Genomic DNA, 26761 nt, shown 5'->3' on the forward strand with positions numbered 1-26761 from the left:
CTCTACACAGAAATCATGTGACCTCCATTTCCTGTAGTGGAACTCCAGCTGCAGAGATTCACAATAAAGTTCAGTAAAAAAATAAAAAAAAGAAGTGGAGTGGAGGTCACATGCTTCCTGTCATTAGTGGAGCTCCACTTTGCAGCCAAACCCTTCTCGAAGAAACAAAGGAAGTATGGGCGGAGGATGGGCTATAGATACATTCACTCCGTACCCTGAGAAGAATCACATGATGCAGTTCTAACAAGACAGCAACAACACATATTGTGCGCGGATCACTCTGACGGGAACTGATGAAAGATAAGCATAGAACGTTGTATAACGTACAATATCCAAGGTGAAAGGAGGAGGAAAAAGAGAGCACACATCGCTGGAACACACAAAGAGGGTAATAAGATTATTTTTCTATTTACACTAATAAATTCCCCCCACCATCATTTCTGTTCTCTTCCTTCATAGTCACTGCGATGTCTTTATCTCCAACATCCACTACTACACAAACCTAAAATACTGTTATCAGGGGTTATTTTTGACATGGGTAGAAGTAGGGATAATTCTGGAAAGTATGAAGTGATCATTGTGACTTCCTGTCTTCTCACAGGATTATAGAGCAATAACTATCTGGAGATCCATTAACACCCAGCAGCCGTCTTCACAGGACATCACCCATCACAGAGGTATTTAAAAGGACACAAGGAACTCTACAAGGACGTCATGATGGAAAATCCGCCTCCCCTCACCTCACCGGGTAAGAGGAGACTTTATTGTAAAGGAGAGAGCAGTACGGAGGGTCCACCTAGATCCCCCATCATCTGATAAACACATAGAAATAATGTATTCAGTCAGTGTGTGTGTTTCCTACAGATGGATCCAGTAATGGGAACCCACCAGAGAGATGTCCCCATTCTCTGTATTCCCGGGATTCCACACAGGAACATCACATCATCCATCACCATCATCAGGTAGGTGGTACTGAGTAACTAGAACTCAAAATGTATTCTAATTCATGAGAGGACATTCTTCTGTGTAATCTCTTGTTTCTTTTGTACCAACATATTCTACCATCTTTGGGGTTTAGGGTGAAGAACTGAAAGACATCAAAGTTGAGGATAAAGAGGAAGAAGAAGAGAGGTTGGTGAGTGGACATCAGCAGTCTATGGAGGAGGGGGAGATGATTATGGAAAGTAAACAGGAGGAATCTCCTCTACATATAGACACAGGTAAGTAAAAAAACACTAAATATAGAACCAGTTCCCATTATTTTTACTTCTATGAGTATAAAGTTTGTATTTACATTGTTACATCAGAGGAGAAAAGGTCTATGTCTACTGAATTCACCCAGGATTAGGGATGGGCTATCTGTTCGAGTCGAACATGAGTTCATCTCGAACATTGGCTGTTCGCCCTTTCGCCGAACAGCAAACAGTTTGGGGTGTTTGCGGCAAATTTGAAAGGCCGCGGAACACCCTTTTCAAAGTCTAATATGCAAGTTATTGTCATAAAAAGTTTTTGGGGACCCGGGTCCTGCCCCAGGGGACATGTATCAATGCAAAAAAAAGTTTTTAAAACGGCCGTTTTTTTCGGGAGCAGTGATTTTAATAATGCTTAAAGTGAAACAATAAAAGTGAAATATTCCTTTAAATTTCGTACCTGGGGGGTGTCTATAGTATGCCTGTAGCGCATTTTTCCCGTGTTTATAACAGTCTGAGAGCAAAATGACATTTCTAAAGGAAAAAAAAGTAATTTAAAAGTACTAGTGCCAGCTATTAATGAATTTTCGGTCCCGACAATACACATAAAAGTCATTGAAAGTCATTGGAAAAAAAAATGCATGGGAGTCCCCAAAATTCCATTACCAGGCCCTTCAGGTCTGCTATGGATATTAAGGGGAACTCTGCGCCAAAATTTTTTTTAAAAATGGCGTGGGGTTCCCCTCAAAAATCCATACCAGACGGGTCTGGTGTGGATTTTAAGGGAAACTCCGCGCCAAAATTTAAAAAAAAATGGTGTGGGGTTCCCCCAAAAATCCACACCAGACCCTTATCCGAGCACGCAACCTGGCAGGCCGCAGGAAAAGAGGGGGGGGACGAGAGAGCGGCACCCCCCCCTCCTGAACTGTACCAGGCCACGTGCCCTCAACATGGGGAGGATGTCCCCATGTTGATGGGGACAAGGGCCTCCTCCCCACAACCCTTGCCCGGTGGTTGTGGGAGTCTGCGGGTGGGGGCTTATCAGAATCTGGAAACCCCCTTTAACAAAGGGAACACCCAGATCCCGCCCCCCCCTACGTGAATTGGTATGGGATACATTGTACCCCTACCATTTCACAAAAAGAAAGTGTCAGAATGTTGAAAACCACAGGAGACGGCTTGGGACAAGTCCTTTATTAAAAATAAAAAAGTGATTTCAGCGATGTAATCCAATAAATCCATGCTCCTACTCCAGCGATGTAATCCAAATCTCGATCTCCAGCGATGGATGATCTCCAGTGAGGAACACGCACAGGATCCTGCCTCCACTGGAGGCACCCAGCCATTGATTCCCGTTGCATCAGAGGGGGGGCGGGGTCACCCGTACATGTCACTGAGAAACCCCGGCTTTTCCCCTTGTCGGGGGGCGAGGTCACGTGACGGGTGGCCCTGCCCTCAGCTACATAAGAGTTCTCAAGCTGGCGCCGCGTCATTGGCTGGGTGCCTCCGGTGGAGGAAGGATCCTGTGCGTGTTCCTCGCTGGAGATCAACCATCGCTGGAGATTGAGAATTGGATTACAAAGCTGGAGTAGGAGCATGGATTTATTGGATTACATCGCTGGAATCTCTTTTTTGTTTTTTATTTTTTATTTTTAATAAAGGACTTGTCCCAAGCCGTCTCCTGTGTTTTTTTTAACATTTTGACACTTTCATTTTGTGAAATGGGAGGGGTACAATGTACCCCTTACCAATTCACATAGGGGGGGTGGGATCTGGGTGTCCCCTTTGTTAAAGGGGGCTTCCAGATTCCGATAAGCAACTCGCCCGCAGACCCCCACAACTTTCGGGCAAGAGTTGTGGGGATGAGGCCCTTGTCCCCATCAACATGGGGACATCCTCCCCATGTTGCGGGCATGTGGCGTGGTACGGTTCAGGAGGGGGGGTGCTCTCTCGTCCCCCCCTCTTTTCCTGCAGCCTGTCAGGTTTCGTGCTCGGATAAGGGTCTGGTATGGATTTTTGGGGAGAGCCCCACGCCATTTTTTTTTAAATTTTGGCACAGAGTTCCCCTTAATATCCATACCAGACCTGAAGGGCCTGGTAATGGAATTTTGGGGGACCCCCACGCATTTTTTTTTCCAATGACTTTCAATGACTTTTATGTGTATTATCTGGACCGACAATATATTAATAGCCGGCACTAGCGCTAATACTTTTAAATGACTTTTTTTCCCTTTAGAAAAGTAATTTTGCTCTCGGACTGTTATAAACACGGGAAACATGTGCTGCTTTACAGGCATACTATAGACACCCCCAAGGTAAGAAATTTAAAGCAATATTTCACTTTTATTGTTTCACTTTAAGCATTATTAAAATCACTGCTCCCGCAAAAACGGACGTTTTTAAAACTTTTTATGCATTGATCCATGTCCCCTGGGGCAGGACCCAGGTCCCCAAACACTTTTTATGACAATAACTTGCATATTAACCTTTAAAATTAGCACTTTTGATTTCTCATGTTCGTGTCCCATAGACTTTTAACGGTGTTTGCGTGCTGTGGGTATTGGAAACCATTTGAAAGAATAAACTCGAGTCCTCACCAGAAGAAGGCAATTATATTTACCACATTAACCAATGTTCACAATTAATGAGGAGGAGATACTGTACACTATATGAAAAGTCTATCTCCATTCCTCAATATAACATCATGTTCCCAACAAATGAGGAGATACTGTACACCATACGAAAGGTCCATCTCCATTCCTCAATATAAAGTCATGTTCCCAACAAATGAGGTATAGACACTATAGACTAGGGGTCCCCAACCACCAAGCTTCAGACCAGTCCTTGGCCTGTTGATGGCTGGTCCACACAGCAGGAGGTGAGCGATGACCGTGGTCCGGCCCAGACTATCACAGACCAAGGTCACCACTCGCCTACTGTTGTGCTCCTGTATCACTTCGCCTGTGTGCCCTCTCCCGGGTCTCCCACACATCACAGTGCCTCCACCTCACTGCTTGACAACAGATGTATTTAGAAGGACACAAGTATCTCTACACGGACATCATAATGGAGATTCAGCCGCCCCTCACATCACCGGGTAAGAGGAGACTTTATTGTAAAGGAGAGAGCAGTACGGAGGATCCAACTAGATCCCCCATCATCTGATAAGCACATAGAAACAATGTATTCAGTCTGTGTGTGTGTTTGCTACAGATGGATCCAGTAATGGGAACCAACCAGAGAGATGTCCCCATCCTCTGTATTTCCAGGATTCCACACAGAAAGATCACACCATCCCTCATCATCATCAGGTAGGTGGGACTGATCAACTAGAACTTAAAATGTATTCTAATCTATTAGAGGACATTCTTCTGTGTAATCTCTTGTTTCTTTTTACCAATGTATTCTACCATCTTTGGGGTTTAGGGTGAAAAACTGAAAGACATCAAAGTTGAGGACAAAGAGGAAGAAGAAGAGATGTTGGTGAGTGGAGATCAGCAGTCTATGGAGGAGGGGGAGATGACTGTGGAAAGAAAACAGGAGGAATCTTCTCTACATATAAACACAAGTAAGTAATAAACACTATAGAACCAGTTTCCGTTTATTATTTTACTTCTATGAGTATAAAGTGTGTATTTACATTGTTACATCAGAGGAGAAAAGGTCTATGTCTACTGAATTCACCCAGGAGGAAGACAAAATAACCATATAAACCTCGGCCTCATTTTCTTCAGTTTAAAAATGGTCTTTCCTGATCCGAAAAGGCAATCAGATATCTCCTTAGATTAACATTCTAAAATGTGGCGGCTGGTGCTGTGGGTATTGGAAACCATTTGAAAGAATAAACTCGAGTCCTCACCAGAAGAAGGCAATTATATTTACCACATTAACCAATGTTCACAATTAATGAGGAGGAGATACTGTACACTATATGAAAAGTCTATCTCCATTCCTCAATATAACATCATGTTCCCAACAAATGAGGAGATACTGTACACCATACGAAAGGTCCATCTCCATTCCTCAATATAAAGTCATGTTCCCAACAAATGAGGTATAGACACTATAGACTAGGGGTCCCCAACCACCAAGCTTCAGACCAGTCCTTGGCCTGTTGATGGCTGGTCCACACAGCAGGAGGTGAGCGATGACCGTGGTCCGGCCCAGACTATCACAGACCAAGGTCGCCACTCGCCTACTGTTGTGCTCCTGTATCACTTCACCTGTGTGCCCTCTCCCGGGTCTCCCACACATCACAGTGCCTCCACCTCACTGCTTGACAACAGATGTATTTAGAAGGACACAAGTATCTCTGCACGGACATCATAATGGAGATTCAGCCGCCCCTCACATCACCGGGTAAGAGGAGACTATTGTAAAGGAGAGAGCAGTACGGAGGATCCAACTAGACCCCCCATCATCTGATAAGCACATAGAAACAATGTATTCAGTCTGTGTGTGTGTTTGCTACAGATGGATCCAGTAATGGGAACCAACCAGAGAGATGTCCCCATCCTCTGTATTTCCAGGATTCCACACAGAAAGATCACACCATCCCTCATCATCATCAGGTAGGTGGGACTGATCAACTAGAACTTAAAATGTATTCTAATCTATTAGAGGACATTCTTCTGTGTAATCTCTTGTTTCTTTTTACCAATGTATTCTACCATCTTTGGGGTTTAGGGTGAAAAACTGAAAGACATCAAAGTTGAGGACAAAGAGGAAGAAGAAGAGATGTTGGTGAGTGGAGATCAGCAGTCTATGGAGGAGGGGGAGATGACTGTGGAAAGTAAACAGGAGGAATCTTCTCTACATATAAACACAAGTAAGTAATAAACACTATAGAACCAGTTTCCATTTATTATTTTACTTCTATGAGTATAAAGTGTGTATTTACATTGTTACATCAGAGGAGAAAAGGTCTATGTCTACTGAATTCACCCAGGAGGAAGACAGAATAACCATATAAAGCTCGGCCTCATTTTTTTCAGTTTAAAAATGGTCTTTCCTGATCCGAAAAGGCAATCAGATATCTCCTTAGATTAACATTCTAAAATGTGGCGGCTGGTGCTGTGGGTATTGGAAACCATTTGAAAGAATAAACTCGAGTCCTCACCAGAAGAAGGCAATTATATTTACCACATTAACCAATGTTCACAATTAATGAGGAGGAGATACTGTACACCATATGAAAAGTCTATCTCCATTCCTCAATATAACATCATGTTCCCAACAAATGAGGAGATACTGTACACCATACGAAAGGTCCATCTCCATTCCTCAATATAAAGTCATGTTCCCAACAAATGAGGTATAGACACTATAGACTAGGGGTCCCCAACCACCAAGCTTCAGACCAGTCCTTGGCCTGTTGATGGCTGGTCCACACAGCAGGAGGTGAGCGATGACCGTGGTCCGGCCCAGACTATCACAGACCAAGGTCGCCACTCGCCTACTGTTGTGCTCCTGTATCACTTCGCCTGTGTGCCCTCTCCCGGGTCTCCCACACATCACAGTGCCTCCACCTCACTGCTTGACAACAGATGTATTTAGAAGGACACAAGTATCTCTACACGGACATCATAATGGAGATTCAGCCGCCCCTCACATCACCGGGTAAGAGGAGACTTTATTGTAAAGGAGAGAGCAGTACGGAGGATCCAACTAGATCCCCCGTCATCTGATAAACACATAGAAACCATGTATTCAGTCTGTGTGTGTGTTTGCTACAGATGGATCCAGTAATGGGAACCAACCAGAGAGATGTCCCCATCCTCTGTATTTCCAGGATTCCACACAGAAAGATCACACCATCCCTCATCATCATCAGGTAGGTGGGACTGATCAACTAGAACTTAAAATGTATTCTAATCTATTAGAGGACATTCTTCTGTGTAATCTCTTGTTTCTTTTTACCAATGTATTCTACCATCTTTGGGGTTTAGGGTGAAAAACTGAAAGACATCAAAGTTGAGGACAAAGAGGAAGAAGAAGAGATGTTGGTGAGTGGAGATCAGCAGTCTATGGAGGAGGGGGAGATGACTGTGGAAAGTAAACAGGAGGAATCTTCTCTACATATAAACACAAGTAAGTAATAAACACTATAGAACCAGTTTCCATTTATTATTTTACTTCTATGAGTATAAAGTGTGTATTTACATTGTTACATCAGAGGAGAAAAGGTCTATGTCTACTGAATTCACCCAGGAGGAAGACAGAATAACCATATAAAGCTCGGCCTCATTTTCTTCAGTTTAAAAATGGTCTTTCCTGATCCGAAAAGGCAATCAGATATCTCCTTAGATTAACATTCTAAAATGTGGCGGCTGGTGCTCAACATTTTTGGGGGGCGCAAACAAGCTGAAAAATTAAACTGTTAGTAATGCAGGACTGTAAATAGCCATTTATCAGGTGATTAGGTATCATTACTGCTAGAAACAACTGTGCCCATCATATGCAGCCTCACTGTGCCCGTCATATGCAGCCTCACTGTGCCCATCATATGCAACCTCACTGTACTCATCATAAGCAGCCTCCCTGTGCCCATCACAGTAGGCCAATCACATCCACATTTCAAGTAAAAGAAAATAAAACCACTTAACATAAGGAGTCCTCCTCAGAGCCCCCTTTTTACATCAGATGTCCCAGTCAGAGTCCGCCTTTACATCAGGTGTCCCCATTAGAGCCCCTTTTACATTAGATGTCTCCATCAGAGTCCTCCTTTACATTAGATGTCACCATCAGAGCCCCCCTTTACATCAGGTGTCCCCATCACAGCCATCCTTTACATCAGGTGTCCCCATCAGAGCCCCCTTTACATCAAATGTCCCCATCAGAGCCCCCCTTTACATTGGATGTCCCCCCTCTCCCCCCTCATACTCACAGCAAGTCGCCTGTCATCCACCTTTCGGACGGCCGGGATCAGTCAGAAAAACCGAAGTGAAGGCACAGGACCCGTCAATCACACATCACAGCAGGGAACAATGCTATAGAGGGAGTGTTCAGGGCGCAGACTTCAGCGCCCGAGGACTTTCCAAAGGAAACCAATAGAGCTTCTTGTTTGCAATCACGTGATTGCAAAAACGTCATGCTTCCCATAGCAGCTGTGTGTCCGGCACCCTGCACATACTTAAAGGGCCATTATTTTTATTTTTTTAATTATTTTTTTTTCGGTGATTGCAGCAAGTCATACTTCAAATACACTTGTGTGTACGGCATCCCACACACACTTAAAAGGCCAGTATTTTTTTTTTAGGAGGAGTAGCTCTGGATGGATGGCGCCCTTGTGCCCCCTATGGGTGGGCCACCACTGATATACAGTAGGGATGAGCCGAACACCCCCGGTGCACCCCCAGAACCTGCGAATGGACCGAAAATTTGCGCAAACTTTAGAACCCCATTGAAGTCTATAGGACTTGAACGTTCGAAATCAAAAGTGCTAATTTTAAAGGCTAATTTGCATGGTATTGTCCTAAAAAGGGTTTGGGGACCTGGGTCCTGCCCCAGGGGACATGTATCAATGCAAAAAAAGTTTTAAAAATGGCCGTTTTTTCGGGAGCAGTGATTTTAATGATGCTTAAAGTGAAAAAAAAAAGTGAAATATTCCTTTAAATATCATACCTGGGGGGTGTCTATAGTATGCCTGTAAAGTGGCGCGTGTTTCCCGTGCTTAGAACAGTCCCTGCACAAAATGACATTTTTACAGGAATAGAAGTCATTTAAATTTGCTCGCGGCTTTAATGTAATGTCGGGTTCCGGCATTATGGTTGAAAATCAGTGAGACAAATGGCATGGGTACCCCCCCCCCAGTCCATTACCAGGCCCTTTGGGTAGTGTTTGGATATTAAGGGGAACCCCGCACCTAAATTAAAAAAAGGAAAAGCGTGGGGCACCCAGACCCTATATACTCTGAACAGCAGTATACAGGCGGTGCAAACAAGACAGGGACTGTAGGTTTGTTGTTAAGTAGAATCTGTTTGTAATTTTGAACTGGTACATTTTTAAAGTGTAGTTCCAGCCAAAAAATCTATTTTTAAGCTTTTTGGAAAACATAGGGAAGGGTTATCGCCCCTGTAACATTTGTTTTGCTGTCTGTGCACCTCTTCAGAAGATTTCACCTCACTTTCTGTCCCAATGACAAATGTTTTTTGACAATTTGGGGTTTTTAGTGAAACAAGGATTGATGATAAAGCATCAGTGAAGAGGAGACACGTTTTTCCCATATTAACTCTTAAAGGACAGAATTTCCCTTCCTAGGGGTAGATTTCATCTCACTTCCTGTTGTTTCCATCCGTTTGCAAGTAGGAGTCATTTGTAAGTTGGATGTTTGAAAGTAGAGGCCTGCCCTATATACTCTGCAGAAATTAGGGCCTTAGGTGTTGGTGTTGCCACAACACTGTAAGCCCTCACAAAGCCCTACTGTGAAATATTAGATCAAGAATTGTAATTACATGCCTCTGTTGAACAGGGTCAGAAAAATTGGGCCTTTGGTGATGGTGGTGCTGGTGCCACAACACTGTAAGTCCTCACAGTTACTCTTGGTGGGTGCTGGAATGGGCCCTGCTGTGAAATATTAGATCAAGAATTGTAATTACATGCACCTGTTGAACAGGTTCAGAAAAATTGGGCCTTTTGTGATGGTGGTGGTGCTGGTGCCACAACACTGTAATTCACTGTAATTACATGCATCTGTTGAACAGGGGCAGAATAATTGGGCCGAAGGCACTGGTGCCACAACACTGCAACCCCTCACAGATACTCTAGTTGGAGCGCAGGAACAAGCCCTGCTGCAAAGTATTGCATCAAAAATTTTAATTACACACCCCTGTTAAGCAGGGGCTGAAAAATTGGGCCTTAGCCACTGGTGGCGGCGCCCAGAACCAGGTGACAGGACAGTGCATGCATCCCTAATCATGGCCCACTGGCGTGGGAAAAAAAAACCAAGCTCCCCTGACCCTGTCCTGGTGCCATAGTCGCACAGGTACTCATGATGGCCCTCTGCTGTGTGTGCAGCCGCTGCAGCATGGCCAACGTTGAGTTCCACCTAGTGAAACTTTCCTGGCCTGCCTCAGGACATCCTGTAAACCCGGGTACCTGCCTAAGAACTGCTGCACCACCAAGTTAAGGACGTGAGACAAACAGGACACATGGGTCAGTTGTCCCTGTCGGAGAGCAGAGAGGAGGTTGGTGCCATTGTAAACCACCATACCTGCCTTAAGCTGGCGTGATGTCAACCACCTCTGAACCTGCCCCTGCAGAGCTGACAGAATCTCTGCCCTGGTGTGGCTCCTGTCCCCTAAGCACACCAGCTCAAGCACTGCATGGCATCTTTTTGCCTGCGTGCTTGCGTAGCCCCTTGAACGCCTACAGAGCAACGCTGGTTCCGAGGACAAATCAGCACAGGAAGAGGCCATGGAGGAAGAAGAAGAGGAGGGGGTGGAGGAGAGAGGTTTGGTAGAATCACCACTAGTAGTATTTTAGAGGCGTGGTGGCAGAACAACCTCCAACACTACTGCACCCTGTCCTGCATCCTTCCCAGCTGCCAGAAGAGCCACCCAGTGCGTGGTGAAAGATAGGTAACGTCCCTGTCCATGCCTGCTGGACCATGAGTCAGCAGTAATATGCACCTTACCGCTGACCGCCCTGTCCAGTGAGGCCAAGACATTGCCTTCCACATGCTGGTAGAGAGCCGCAGCAGCTGGGACAGGGAAATTTGCCTGGTACAATCTGACCTCGGTGGACCGATAGCAGATTGCCCCCAAGTACTTGGCTGTGACACACCTAATTCTACACCTTCATTCCTCTCAGTGCAGGTCTCAGAGAGGTCTGAAGGTATAGTGGGGTTGGAGATCCCAGCTGATGAGGAGCAAGGAGAGGTCCTCTTTGTTCTTTGGTGTGGGTCTTTTAGGTACGCTTGCCAACAAACTGCATGGCAGGTTGACATATGTCTGGTCAAGCATGTGGTGCCCAAGCGGGTGATGTTTTGGCCACGCGAGATACGCTTGAGACATATGTTGCAAATAGCAGCTGTGGGATCTGATGCACTCGTCTCAAAAAAGGCCCACACCAAAGAACTTTTGGAATAACGCGCAGAGACAGCAGCGCCCTGCACATGTGGAGCTCTGCTGTGTAATGCAGTCGGTGTGCTGCCCTTAAGCTGGCCCCTGGAGGGCATCCTGCCTCGTTAGTGATGTGCCTCCTCCTCCTCCTCTCTCCTATCAGGCACCCACGTGGAGTCAGTGACCTCATCATCCCCTCCCTCCTCATCACTGGAGCAAAGCTGGCAGTATGCTGCAACTGGGGGAACACGACTGCCTGATTGCTGTCCTTTTTGGGCACCCCCCCCCTCTGGGCTCACGTTACTGCCTTCCTCTAGGTGGGTACCATCATCGGAGCCTTCAAAACTCTGGGCATCTTCCTGGAGCATGTACCCAAAACTGTGGTCAAACAGTTCGGGGGACTCCTCAGGAGGACATGGTGGGGCTAGGGAAGGAATGACTGATGCCATTGAGCCAAGGGAAGAGGCCGCGTTGGCAGCTGCTTTGCCAGACAAAGTACCCTGAGCCTGGGTAAGAGAGGATGAGGAGGATGAGGACGGTTGGTCATCCACTCTACCAAGTCTTCCGCATGTTGCGGCTCAACACGGCCAGCAAGTCCCACGGCCACGTGCTGATGAGGATGCACCGTCTCCATGACCAGCACTGTTGCCTCTAGACACAGAGCCTGCTTGCCCTCTTTTATTGGCTTGTGACTGTCTGCCTCTCCTTGTTGGCCTTCCAGACATACTAATGGCCTGCAATGAGATGTAGCTGCACAAAGCTGGGATGTATATATATACTGATACTGCAGCTAATAGAATCAACTGCCTGCCTGTAGTATTATTAGTATTAGAACACCAGCAATTGTCTTCAGGCAGCTTTAGGTGCACACTGTGCAAAGGACACAGTACACTAACTGTAAATACTGTAGCTGCCTGCCTGTGGTATTAATAGGAGCAGAACAACAGCAATTGTCTTCATGTAGCTTTAGGTGCACACTGTGAAGAGGACACAGTACACTAACTGTAAATACTGTAGCTGCCTGCCTGTGGTATTAATATAGGATCAGAACACCACCAATTTTCTTCAGGTAGCTTTAGGTGCACACTGTGCAGAGGACGCACTACACTAACTGTAAATACTGTAGCTGCCTGCCTGTGGTATTAATAGGAGCAGAACAACAGCAATTGTCTCCAGGTAGCTTTAGGTGCACACTGTGCAGAGGACGCACTACACTAACTGTAAATACTGTAGCTGCCTGCCTGCGATACTAATAGGATCAGAAGAACACCACCAATTTTCTTCAGATAGCTTTAGGTGTACACTATGCAGAGGATGCACTACACTAAGTTGTAAATAATGCAGCTGCCTGCGGTACTGTACTAAAAGGATCAGAAAAACACCACCAATTTTCTTCAGGTAGCTTTAGTTGCACACTGTGCAGAGGACGCACTACACTAACTGTAAATACTGTAGCTGCCTGCCTGTGGTGATAATAGGAGCAAAACAACAGCAATTGTCTCCAGGTAGCTTTAGGTGCACACTGTGCAGAGGACGCACTACACTAACTGTAAATACTGTAGCTGCCTGCCTGTGGTATTAATAGGATCAGAAGAACACCACCAATTTTATTCAGGTAGCTTTAGGTGCACACTGTGCAGAGGACACAGTATACTAACTTTATAACTGTATCTGCCTGTCTGTGGTATTAATGGGATCAGAAGAACACCACTAAGTTTTTTCAGGTAGCTTTAGGTGCACACTGTGCAGAGGATGCACTACATTAACTTGTAAATACTGCAGCTGCCTGTGGTACTGTACTAAAAGCATCCGAAGAACACCACCAATTTTCTTCAGGTAGCTTTAGGTGCACACTGTGCAGAGAACGCACCACACTAACTGTAAATACTGTAGCTAATAGGACAAATAGGATCAGAAGAACACCAGCAATTTTCTTCAGGTAGCTGTAAATACTGTAATAACACCTGCCTGCCTGTCAGTAGGAAGAGAATAACAGGAACGGATCTAGATAAACTGAATACAGTGTATATGTATATATATATATATACACTTAGGATGTATATATACACAATACACTGTAAGTGCAGCTAACTGACTCGCCTGCCTACTCTATCTAACTTAAATCAAATGACACTGTCTCTCTCTCTCTCTATCTCTCAACACCGAAACACACTAAACAGGGCCGACGTGCAGGCGGCTGTCATGAAGATCCTGCCAGTAACCGGCGTCCCAGGCGCACGGGAACTCGGCCACGGGTTCCATTGCGCATGCGCGCGCATTCACGGGTGCGGTCACGCACGGGCACGCGTGCGCGCACTCCCGCTGGTGTCAGGCGGGCTATTTAAACCTGCCTGTCACACTCCATCCCCGCTGTCTGCTCTACAGCGTTCTGTGAGTGTTACCTGATCTGATCTGTGTATCCTGTTATCTGACCCGGCTTCCTGTTTGACGATCCTGCTATCTGCCTGCACCAGACCCTCTTGGCTTGCCTGACCATCCCTCTGCATTACCCCTGGTACCTCTGCTGTCCGACCGTTACTGACCACCGGCTTGTTGACCCTCCGCTGTGTACACCAGCTTCCAGTCTGCTATTACCTGCTGTTGTTCCTGGTTCCAGTCCAGCTTCCAGTCTGCTATTACCTGCTGTTGTTCCTGGTTCCAGTCCAGCGTTCCAGGCTACCTTCTGCTGTGTTCCAGTCCAGCGTTCCAGGCTATCTTCTGCTGTGTTCCAGTCCAGCGTTCCAGGCTATCTTCTGCTGTGTTCCAGTCCAGCGTTCCAGGCTATTACCTGCTGTTGTTCCTGGTTCCAGTCCAGCTTCCAGTCTGCTATTACCTGCTGTTGTTCCTGGTTCCAGTCCAGCTTCCAGTCGGCTATTACCTGCTGTTGTTCCTGGTTCCAGTCCAGCTTCCAGCCGGCTATTACCTGCTGTTGTTCCTGGTTCCAGTCCAGCTTCCAGTCGGCTATTACCTGCTGTTGTTCCGGGCTCCAGTCCTGCATTCCAGTCTCTGTCCTCAGTCTACTCTTCAGGTTCCTGACTCCAGAGGGTGCCACCACTACTGGACTTTCAGCAACTGTTGATCCTGCCAGGCACCCATACCACTCTTCACTCCTGGCCCTCTGTCTCCATTCCAGGGGAACGGGAGTGGGAGCTGTAAGGGAGGTCTTTTCCTGCACTTCAGGCTCACAACCTACCAGGTACGTGACAGTAGCAGACAGCCATGTCTGAGCCTGAGCAGGGAACGTCTCCCATGGAGGAACTCTGTGCACACCTGGCAGGATCGACTGAAGCAGTCAAAAATCTACAGCAAGGATACACCAGACTGGAGGAACGAGTGTTAACCCTGTCTAACCCCATTGGGGCCCAGGGAGCTTCCTCTGCTCCTGCTCCTTCAGTTGGGCCTTCCTCAACGGTGGTGATGCTCCCTCCGGAACCCAAGGTTCCCACACCTGAACGTTTTTTCGGAAATCGCCATAAGTTCAGAGCCTTCCGCAACTCCTGTGAACTATTTTTTGCTCTTCAGCCACGTACCTTTTCCCTGGAGGCTACAAAGGTGGGCTACGTAATTTCTCTACTCTCTGGTGACCCCCAAACCTGGGCCCATCGCCTCTTAGAGCAAAAGGACATATCTCTGACCAACCTCTCCACTTTCTTTGACGCACTGGGTCAGTTATATGATGACCCCCAGCTATCTGTAACTGCAGAGGCGGCTCTGCACACCCTTCAACAAGGTCGCAGAACAGCAGAGGACTATGTGGCTGAATTCAGGAAGTGGAGTGCGGATGCTAATTGGAACGATGCGGCTCTCCGTTATCAATTTCGGTTGGGACTTTCTGATCCTCTGAAGGATGAACTGGCCAGGGTGGGTACACCACAGACTTTAAATGCTTTAATCGATCTAGCCATCCAGATCGATCGACACCTACGAGAGCGCAGGTCTGAGAGAGCTATGGGGTCTTCTCGTCCAACTTGGGTTACCCCTAAAGTTCCTCATCACCCATCATCAACACCACCTACCTCCACGCTTAACTTACCTGAGTCAATGCAATTAGGAGTCCTGCGGCCTTCGCTCACCCCAGAGGAACGACAACGTCGTCGAGCAAATAACTTGTGCCTGTATTGTGGGGAACCCAGGCACTATGTCAGGAACTGTCCCCTTAAACTCCGTAAGTGTTTATCCCTATCTACTGACTATGTGACATCTCTGGTTAAAAATACCACTCACCTTGCTCTTCCTCTTCTGCTACAGCTTCCAGGGAAGGATCTACAAATCACCGCCATTATTGACTCAGGAGCTTGCAGCTGTTTCATGGATTCTCGTTTTGCCACCCAACACCAAATACCTTTGTCACCTAAAGCCCATGGACTTTCTATCCATCTAGCTGATGGGACTGCTATCAAGTCTGGACCTGTCACCCAAGAGACTATGCCAATACCCGTTTTCATTTCCAACGTCCATCAGGAACAGCTACACCTGCACATTATCGCCTCACCCCTGTTCCCCATAATTCTCGGCATGCCATGGTTACAGGCCCATAATCCAGACATAAATTGGATCACGGGTGAGGTGACCTTTTCCTCTCCTTACTGCCAACAGTTCTGCAGAACCCAGAACACCCAGGAGAACCCTACTCTGTTATGCCTAGATACAGATCCTAGTCTACATCAATCCATTCCTTCCGCCTATCATGATTTCCTGGACGTATTTAGTAAACAGAGGGCAGAGGTGTTACCCCCTCACCGGGCCTATGACTGTCCCATTGAGTTACTTCCTGGTGCTGAAATTCCTTTTGGAAGAATATTTCCCTTAACTGAGGTGGAGCAAGGGGCATTGAAGGAATACATTGACGAAAACCTCAAAAGAGGCTTCATTTGTCCATCCACGTCTCCCGCAGGTGCAGGCATCTTCTTCGTGCAGAAAAAAGATAAAACCCTCAGGCCGTGTGTGGATTATCGCGAACTAAACAAAATTACTGTGAAGAATCGGTACCCTCTCCCCTTAGTACCAGAACTGTTTCAGAGACTGGGGACGGCTACCATATTCCCCAAACTTGATCTCCGTGGGGCCTACAATTTAGTTCGTATTAGGGATGGTGACGAATGGAAGACCGCTTTTCGTACCCATTATGGACACTTTGAGTACCTCGTGATGCCTTTCGGCCTGTGCAATGCTCCTGCCACATTTCAATACTTTATTAATGATGTGTTACGTGACTTTCTAGACCTGTTTGTCATCGTCTATTTAGACGATATATTGATTTTCTCTTGTTCCCTTGAATCCCATCGCAGGCACGTCAGAAGTGTATTGGGCCAACTTCGAAAACACGGTCTATATGCAAAGGCTGAAAAATGTGAATTCGAACAGGAAAGTATTTCATTTTTAGGGTTAGTCATTTCCAGTAAGGGCATTAAAATGGACCCCCAGAAGGTCACGGCTGTTCTAGATTGGCCAGTCCCGACAGACAAGAAAGGAATCCAGCGATTCGTTGGATTCGCTAATTTTTACCGTAAATTTATTAAGGGGTTCTCAGCCATCATTGCACCCATCACACAGCTAACCAAACAGGGTACACGCTTCCATTGGTCGGCCGAGGCTCAAAAGCTTTTTGAGACTCTCAAGGGCCTTTTTACCTCTGCCTCTGTACTAAAGCATCCAGATTCCTCTCTGCCATTTATTCTAGAAGTGGATGCATCTGAAATTGCTGTAGGAGCAGTATTATCCCAAAGACAGGGAACCAAAGCCCTGCTGCATCCTGTGGCCTTCTTTTCTCGTAAATTGTCCACGGCAGAAAGAAATTATGATGTAGGTGACAGAGAGTTGTTGGCAATCAAGTCAGCATTGGAGGAGTGGCGCTATCTGTTGGAAGGTGCCGCTCATCCAGTCTTAATCTTTACAGATCATAAGAACCTGGAGTATTTGAGGTCTGCAAAAAGGTTGAAACCACGTCAGGCCAGGTGGGCTCTCTTTTTCTCCAGGTTCTCCTTTCATGTCACTTACTGTCCTGGTTCCAAGAATACCAAACCTGACGCCCTGTCTAGGATGTTTCACAAACCTCAATAGATTTCCCCTCCAGGCACCATTTTGTCTCCGGGGAATTTTCTTCTACTTCAGGGAAACCTGCTTTCCCAGATTAAACAGGCCTCCGCAGGAATGGAATCTTCCATTAAGACAGAGCTCCAGGTTAAGGATGGGTTATTGTGGCATGAGAGTAGGATCTTTATACCTGAAACACTACGAGTTCCAGTACTAGAGCTTTGTCACGATCATGCGCTGGCTGGGCATTTCGGTGTAGCTAAGACCACTGATTTGGTTCAGCGCACCTTCTGGTGGCCTCAGCTGCGCAAAGATTGTAAAGAGTTTGTAGAGTCCTGTACCACCTGCCTTAGGAACAAAGGGCACAAAACAAAGGCATGGGGTCTACTAAAACCCTTGCCTGTCCCAGATAGACCCTGGAAAATGCTCTCTATAGACTTTATTGTAGAACTACCCCCGGCCGGGGGCTTCACCTCAATCTTTGTCATAGTGGACCGGTTGTCGAAGATGGCGCACTTTGTCCCAATGAAGGGCACCCCTTCAGCTACAGAAACAGCACAAGCATTCATTAAAGAGGTCATCAGGCTCCATGGGGTACCAGTTAATATCGTTTCAGATCGAGGGGTACAATTTACCTCTCGATTCTGGAGGGCTTTGTGTAAAACCTTGGACATTGAACTCTCATTTTCATCGGCTTATCACCCCCAGACTAATGGGCAGACAGAAAGAACAAACCAGACCCTTGAACAATATTTGCGCTGTTTTTCTTCCTTTGCCCAAGATAATTGGATTTCTGTTTTACCATTGGCCGAATTCGCTTATAACAATTCTATTCATTCTGCTATCAAGCAGACTCCGTTTTTTGCGAATTATGGTTTCCACCCCTCATTTTTACCTAATTCTCTTCCAGAATGCACAGTACCCGCAGTCCAGGAGAAATTGGATTTCTTTACCTCTAACAACCAAGTTTTACAGGACACCATGACCAGAACCCAGGAGTACAACAAAGCAACCTTCGATAAAAAAAGGCGAGGTGAGCTCTTACTTGCACCTGGGGATCAGGTATGGTTGTCCACCATAAACCTCAGGTTGGCCTGCCCTTCCAAGAAATTGGGTCCCAAATTTCTTGGACCGTTCCCTGTTAAACGGAGAATTAATGAAGTTGCATATGAACTTGAACTCCCGGATTCACTAAAGGTACATCCAGTTTTTCACGTGTCCTTGCTTAAACCATCTATTACCAACCCATTTCCAGGTCGAAGTACGGATCCTCCTGATCCAATCCTGGTAGATGGGGAAGAGGAATTCGAGGTGGAGGCTATCATGTACCACAGGAAAAGAGGTAACCAAAATCAATTCTTAATAAAGTGGAAGGGGTTTGGCCCAGAGGAGAATTCTTGAGAACCAGAGGATAATATTCATGCTGAAGACCTGTTACAAGCCTTTAAAACAGCTCATCCAGAGAAATTTTTTCAAAGGGGCAGCCGGAGGCTGCCCCTTGGGGGGGGCAATGTCATGAAGATCCTGCCAGTAACCGGCGTCCCAGGCGCACGGGAACTCGGCCACGGGTTCCATTGCGCATGCGCGCGCGTTCACGGGTGCGGTCACGCACGGGCACGCGCGCACTCCCGCTGGTGTCAGGCGGGCTATTTAAACCTGCCTGTCACACTCCATCCCCGCTGTCTGCTCTACAGCGTTCTGTGAGTGTTACCTGATCTGATCTGTGTATCCTGTTATCTGACCCGGCTTCCTGTTTGACGATCCTGCTATCTGCCTGCACCAGACCCTCTTGGCTTGCCTGACCATCCCTCTGCATTACCCCTGGTACCTCTGCTGTCCGACCGTTACTGACCACCGGCTTGTTGACCCTCCGCTGTGTACACCAGCTTCCAGTCTGCTATTACCTGCTGTTGTTCCTGGTTCCAGTCCAGCTTCCAGTCTGCTATTACCTGCTGTTGTTCCTGGTTCCAGTCCAGCGTTCCAGGCTACCTTCTGCTGTGTTCCAGTCCAGCGTTCCAGGCTATCTTCTGCTGTGTTCCAGTCCAGCGTTCCAGGCTATCTTCTGCTGTGTTCCAGTCCAGCGTTCCAGGCTATCTTCTGCTGTGTTCCAGTCCAGCGTTCCAGGCTATCTTCTGCTGTGTTCCAGTCCAGCGTTCCAGGCTATTACCTGCTGTTGTTCCTGGTTCCAGTCCAGCTTCCAGTCTGCTATTACCTGCTGTTGTTCCTGGTTCCAGTCTAGCTTCCAGTCTGCTATTACCTGCTGTTTTTTCCTGGTTCCAGTCCAGCTTCCAGTCGGCTATTACCTGCTGTTGTTCCTGGTTCCAGTCCAGCTTCCAGTCGCCTATTACCTGCTGTTGTTCCGGGCTCCAGTCCTGCATTCCAGTCTCTGTCCTCAGTCTACTCCTCAGGTTCCTGACTCCAGAGGGTGCCACCACTACTGGACTTTCAGCAACTGTTGATCCTGCCAGGCACCCATACCACTCTTCACTCCTGGCCCTCTGTCTCCATTCCAGGGGAACGGGAGTGGGAGCTGTAAGGGAGGTCTTTTCCTGCATTTCAGGCTCACAACCTACCAGGTACGTGACAGCGGCCTTATATAGTGTGGGGCGTGTACTAAACCCCCTGAGCCATAATTGGCCAAAGCCACCCTGGCTTTGGCCAATTACGGCTCTCTGTACAGATGGCGCTGTTATTGGCCAAGCATGCGGGTCATAGTGCATGCTTGGCCAATCATCAGTCAGCAAAGCACTGCGATGTCGCAGTGAATTATGGCCCGTGACGCGCCACTCGAATTTGGCGCGAACGGCCCATATCGTTCGTAATTCGACGGACGGTTGAACATACGATGTTCGAGTCGAACATGGGTTTGACTCGAACACGAAGCTCATCCCTAATATACAGTATTTGTAATAAGAAGAACATCCAATCATTTTTATTAGTCATCTGGAACCAGATTATTCCTCATCCACAGAGCTCTAAAAACAAAGCTCCCCTTCCGTATACAAAGGTTAGTTTTTTCTATTTAATTACACACAATCTATGATGGTCATGTACAAAATGAAGAATGTAACATCATTCTGTACAGGAAGGACTGAGAAACCTTAACTGCTGATAGCAAAAACATCAATGTGCTGTGGGAATTGAAAACCATTTGAAAGCATCAACTCTAGTCCTCACCAGAAGAAGGCAATTATATTTATCATATTAACCAATGTTCCCAATTAATGAGGAGGAGATACTGTACATCATATGAAAGGTCCATCTCCATTCCTCAATATAATGTCATGTTCCCTACAAATGAGGTGTAGACACTGTAGACCAGTACCAGTCTGTGGCCTGTTGATGACCGGTCCACGTGGCAGGAGGTGAGTGGTGACTGCAGTCCGGACAGGACTATCACAGAGCACGGTCACCACTCACCTCATGCTGTGCGTTTATAACACTTAGCCTGTGTGCCCTCCCCTGGGCCTCTCACCTCACTGACTATATCATTTAATCGTCAGGGAAGGGGGCAGGAGATCTGGAGAGAGAGTGGGAGTCTTTTCATATTACCAAGCATTCAGATCTGCAGCTCCTCCCACCCCCTGCCCTGCTGATTGGATGACATTGTCGGTGGGGCGGAAGACCCGGGAGAGGACACAGAGGGCTGATAACTGCCTCTGCCCTGCTGAAGGTAGGACTGTGCAGGGGAGGAAGAGATTTAAAGAGGCAGTGATGGGGGGGACCATGACTGCAAGGGGCACTGTAATGGGGGGCTGTGATTGCGGGGGGCACTGTAATGTAAAGGGGCACAGTGATGGGGGACTGTGATAGCGGGGGGCACTGCAATGTAAAGGGGCATAGTGATGGGGGGCTGTGATTGCGGGTGGCACTGCAATGTAAAAGGGCACAGTGATGGGGGGCTGTGATTGTGGGGGGCACAGTAATGTAAAGGGGCACAGTGATGGGGGACTGTGATAGCGGGGGCACTGTAATGTAAAGGGGCATAGTGATGGGGGGCTGTGATTGCGGGTGGCACTGCAATGTAAAAGGGCACAGTGATGGGGGGCTGTGATTGTGGGGGGCACAGTAATGTAAAGGGGCACAGTGATGGGGGACTGTGATTGTGGGGGGCACTGCAATGTAAAGGGGCACAGTGATGGGGGACTGTGATTGTGGGGGGCACTGCAATGTAAAGGGGCACAGTGATGGGGGACTGTGATTGTGGGGGGCACAGTAATGTAAAGGGGCACAGTGATGGGGGACTGTGATAGCGGGGGCACTGTAATGTAAAGGGGCACTGTGATGGGGGCTGTGATTGCGGGGGGCACTGTAATGTAAAAGGGGCACAGTGATGGGGGGCTGTTATTGCGGGGGCACTGAAATGTAAAGGGGCACAGTGATGGGGGGCTGTTATTGCGGGGGCACTGTAATGTAAAGGGGCACAGTGATGGGGGGCTGTGATTGCGGGGGGCACTGTAATGTAAAGGGGCACTGTGATGGGGGCTGTGATTGCGGGGGGCACTGTAATGTAAAAGGGGCACAGTGATGGGGGGCTGTGATTGTGGGGGGCACTGTAATGTAAAAGGGGCACAGTGATGGGGGGCTGTTATTGCGGGGGCACTGTAATGTAAAGGCGCACTGTGATGGGGGCTGTGATTGCGGGGGGCACTGTAATGTAAAAGGGGCACAGTGATGGGGGGCTGTGATTGTGGGGAGCACTGAAATGTAAAGGGGCACAGTGATGGGGGGCTGTTATTGCGGGGGCACTGTAATGTAAAGGGGCACAGTGATGGGGGGCTGTGATTGTGGGGGGCACTGCAATGTAAAGAGGCACAGTGATATAAAGGGGACTGCACTGTAAAGGGACATTGAATACAAGATTCCAAAAATTCTTCTAACATTTATTGTAAAATTGTTTCTCAGCAGATGACCATAATGTGCGGAATACGTCTGAGGAATCTTCTGATAAATCACATTCCAGGACTCTAAGATCTCACAGTAGAAATACTTTAATAGATCCGTCTATTCCCGAGGAATCTTCTTCAGGGCAGGAAGGAGATCACACAGAAGAGAGTTCATTGTCATGTTCAGTGTGTGGGAAACTTTTCACAAAAAAGAGAGAACTTCTTAGCCATGAGAAATATCACAATGCTAAGCGTCCCTATTCATGTTCAGAGTGCGAGAAATGTTTTATTAGTAAAGGACAACTTCTTGAACATCAGAGAATTCACACTGGTGAGCGTCCCTTTTTTTGTTCAGAGTGTGGGAAATGTTTTATTAGGAAAGGACAATTTCTTGTACATCAAAAAAAGCACACTGGTGAATGCCCCTTTTCTTGTTCAGAGTGCGGGAAATGTTTTATTAGTAAAGGACAACTTCTTGGACATCAGAGAATTCACACTGGTGAGCGTCGCTTTCCTTGTTCAGAGTGTGGGAAATGTTTTATTAGGAAAGGACAACTTCTTGTACATCATAAAATGCACACTGGTGAACGCCCCTTTTCTTGTTCAGAGTGCGGGAAATGTTTCACTAGAAAACAAAGACTTCTTACACATCAGACAATTCACACAGGTGTAAGTCCCTTTTCTTGTTCAGAGTGCGGGAAAGGTTTCATTGAAAAAAGAAGCCTTCTTAAACATCAGAAATGTCACACAGGTGAGTGGCCCTTTTCATGTTCAGAGTGCGGGAAAAGTTTCACTAAGAAAGAAATTCTTGATAAACACCAGATGATTCACACGGGTGAGCATCCCTATTCATGTTCAGAGTGCGGGAAAGGTTTCACTAAGAAAAAACGTCTTGATAAACACCAGATGATTCACACGGGTGAGCGTCCCTATTCATGTTCAGAGTGCGGGAAAGGTTTCACTGAGAAAAAAAGTCTTGATAAACACCAGATGATTCACACGGGTGAGCGTGCCTATTACTGTTCAGAGTGCGGGAAAGGTTTCACTCAGAAAAACAGTCTTAATAGACACCATAAGCTTCACACAGGGGAGCGCCCCCATTCATGTTCAGAGTGCGAGAAATGTTTCGTTCAGAAATATCAGCTTTTAAAACATCTTAGAATTCACACAGGTGAGCGTCCCTTTCCGTGTTCAGAGTGCGGGAAATGTTTTGTTCAGAAAGCTAGCCTACTTCAACATCTTCGAATGCACACAGGTGAACGTCCCTTTCCGTGCTCAGAGTGTGGGAAATGTTTCACTGTGAAAAAACATCTTTATAAACACCAGAAGCTTCACACTGGGGAGCGTGCCCATTCATGTTCAGAGTGCGGGAAATGTTTTGTTCAGAAAGCTAGCCTACTTCAACATCTTCGAATGCACACAGGTGAATGTCCCTTTCCGTGCTCAGAGTGTGGGAAATGTTTCACTGTGAAAAAACATCTTGATAAACACCAGATGATTCACACGGGTGAGCGTCCCTATTCATGTTCAGAGTGCGGGAAAGGTTTCACTGAGAAAACACTTCTTGATCAACACCAGAAGATTCACACGGGTGAGCGTGCCTATTCCTGTTCAGAGTGCGGGAAACGTTTCACTCATAAAAGCAATCTTAGTAGACACTGGAAGCTTCACACAGGGGAGCGTCCCTATTCATGTTCAGAGTGCGGGAAATGTTTCATTGAAAAAATAAGCCTTCTTAAACATCAGACAATTCACACAGGTGTAAGTCCCTTTTCATGTTCAGAGTGCGGGAAAGTTTTCGCTGAGAAAAACCGCCTTGATAAACACCAGATGATTCACACGGGTGAGCGTCCCTAATCATGTTCAGAGTGCGGGAAAGGTTTCACTCTGAAAAACAATCTTAGTAGACACCAGAAGCTTCATACGGGGGAGCGCCCCCATTCATGTTCAGAGTGCGGGAAATGTTTCTTTCAGAAAAATTACCTACTTCAACATCTTAGAATGCACACAGGTGAACGTCCCTTTCCATGCTCAGAGTGTGGGAAACGTTTCGCTAAGAAAAAAAATCTTCTTAGACACCAAAGAAGTCACACAGGAGAGTGTCCTTATTCATGTTCAGAGTGCGGGAAACGTTTCTCCGACAAAAGAAATCTTATTTCACACCAGATATGTCACACGGTTGACCTTCCTTATTCATGCTCAGAGTGCGGGAAAGGTTTCCCTACGAAAAGAAATCTTATTAGACACCAGAAGCTTCACACAGGGGAGCGTCCCTATTCATGCTCAGAGTGCGGGAAAGGTTTCCTTACAAAAGAAAGACTTAATGTACACCAGAGAGTTCACACAGGTGAGCATCCTTATTCTTGTTCGGAGTGCGGGAAATGTTTCATTCAGAAAGGAAACCTTGTGTATCATCAGAGAATTCACACGAGATAACAATCTTTCTCATGATAACAGTGGTGTGTTGGGGGTGGGGCGGAATATATTGAATGTTTTTCAGGTTCGGTTTGATAGATCTGAGTCTGCAGGGATTGAATTCTAGTAATACGATCCTCTAAACATATAGAGATGACTCGGTCCCGCACTCACACAGACCGCACCATACAACTAAACTGTGCTAATAAATGGCCAGATATGACAATACATGGACAACACTTCTTATTGGTTGATATCGGTTTCTGTACATTATTGGACTTTTTATGTATTACTGAAGAAGCCGGCTTCTCATTGGTCCAACCAATAATAAATACACTTTATGGTTTATTATCTTCAATTATAAAGGTTTTGATTTATATTCTAGCTTAGTTTTTATTGTTTGTTAACCACTTAAAGACCGCCATGTTATTCCCCCTTCCTGTATACGCCATTCTTTAGTTCCCAGCACAGTGATAATTTGACTGACAATTACTCGGTCATGCAACACTGTATTCAAAATAATTTTATATCTTTTTTTGAGACACGTAAAGCTTTAGTTGTGTTTTTCTCACCGCTTTTAATATATAATGAGAAAAAAACCTGAGAATTTTGAATTAAAAAAAAAAAAATTAAAAATTGCAAGTAAATAATCTTTCTTCATAAATTTAGGGCAAAATTAAATTTTCGACATTTCTTTGGTTAAAATACAAAGCAAATTAGTGTATATTATCTACTCTGTGTGAAAGTTATAAAGTCTACAATGTATAGTGTATATAATAAAAATTATTCAATACTGATGTTCCGACTGAATATCTAAATTCTTGAGTCTCTAACATGCCAGGACAGTACAAATACCCCCAAATGACGCCTTTATGGAAAGTATACAGTCCAAGGTACATAGTAAGAGGCAGAATGAGTTTTTTTATGTACATTTTTTCCACAATCTTTTCTATAAAATAAAGAAATGAAATAAAATCTGATTTTATTTCACAAAGTTGTCATTTTAGCAAATTGTTTCTCACACACAACATGAGTATACTTAGAATTACACCACAAAACACATTCTTCCACACTTTCCAAGGATTGGGATACCACATGTGTGAGACTTTTTGTTCTGTCTGGATGCATAGAGGGGCCCAAAATCCCAGGAACACCTTCAGGCAAATAGTGCATCTGATTTCCTGACCATCACTCACATTTCTTGATTCACTAAAGTGCCAGGATAGGAGAAACACCCACAAAATCACCACATTTTGGAGAGTAAACACCTCAAGGTATTTTTTAATAGGCATGATGAGTCTTTTGAGGATTTAACTTTTCAGCCACAAGTTTTTAAAAAATATAAAAAGATTTTTTTTTTTTAACACAAAGCTGTCAATTAATAAATTATCACAACACACAGTATGGTCACACTTAGAATTACACTCCAAAATGCATTTTACTACTTTCCCCTAATATGGTGATACAACATATGTGAGACTTTTTAAGAGTCTAATCACATAGAGAGGCCCAAAATCTAAGGAGCACCTTTAGGCTTTAAAGGAGCATACTGTAAATGACACATTTAATTTCCTGACTACCTATCACATTTTGGAGGCCCTGGAGTGCCGATAACAGGTGACCCTACCTTTTTGTTTATTTACCGTTGGTGGGAACCAGAGCTGTGTCAGTTGTCAGAAGGTAAGCATTGCGTGCGCAGTGGGTGAGGAGCTGGAGAGGTGGGGGACCAACTGATGGACCCCCCTTTTCCAGAAGGGGGTCAATGCCCCCCCATTCCCACCGGGTGACACCCAACCACGCCTGACAAGGGTACTATTCTAATACACAGGCTGAGCAACTGAAGCCCTCCCCCCAGGGGAAGGAGATTGAACACCCTAAGGAAATTCTGCACCGGATCTAGTAGAGAGTAACTTGGGAATTGTCACCGGTTGAGAAATGTTAGAAGTATATTGTGTATGGAGTTGTAAGATGCTGAATATAGATACCCTGAACTGATATTGTAACTAAACAAGAATTGACTGTCTGAAACTGACTGTATTGTAATACTGAATTGTTTAATAAAAACTTTTCTGTTAAAAAAAAAAGCATTGCATGCGCACCTCTTTTTTTGTTTTTTTGGATCGGTGGTCGGCCTTCATATCGCTCGACACTGGATTTACTGATTTACTTCATGGGC

General features: G+C 46.0%; 2 protein-coding genes across 2 annotated transcripts in view; both read left to right on the forward strand.

Annotated features, from left to right (window-relative positions):
- On the forward strand, nt 1–26646 carry LOC141104763 (uncharacterized). The gene is made up of 11 exons (XM_073594478.1): nt 1–388; nt 602–748; nt 865–962; nt 1079–1220; nt 4404–4501; nt 4617–4758; nt 5664–5761; nt 5877–6018; nt 6926–7023; nt 7139–7280; nt 22190–26646. The coding sequence occupies exons 2-11, from the start codon at nt 715–717 to the stop codon at nt 24025–24027; spliced, it is 2832 nt and encodes a 943-aa protein (XP_073450579.1). The 5' UTR covers nt 1–388; nt 602–714; the 3' UTR covers nt 24028–26646.
- LOC141106853 (uncharacterized) overlaps nt 24172–26761 on the forward strand; it is a 22283-nt gene continuing 19693 nt past the window's right edge. Inside the window, exons 1-2 of the mRNA XM_073597783.1 lie at nt 24172–24181; nt 24290–24517. Of these exons, the coding sequence (XP_073453884.1) occupies nt 24172–24181; nt 24290–24517 (238 nt within the window). The remainder of the gene's footprint in view (nt 24182–24289; nt 24518–26761) is intronic.

This window comes from Aquarana catesbeiana, linkage group LG08 (genome assembly GCF_042186555.1).
Source record: "Aquarana catesbeiana isolate 2022-GZ linkage group LG08, ASM4218655v1, whole genome shotgun sequence".
Lineage (NCBI taxonomy): Eukaryota > Metazoa > Chordata > Amphibia > Anura > Ranidae > Aquarana > Aquarana catesbeiana.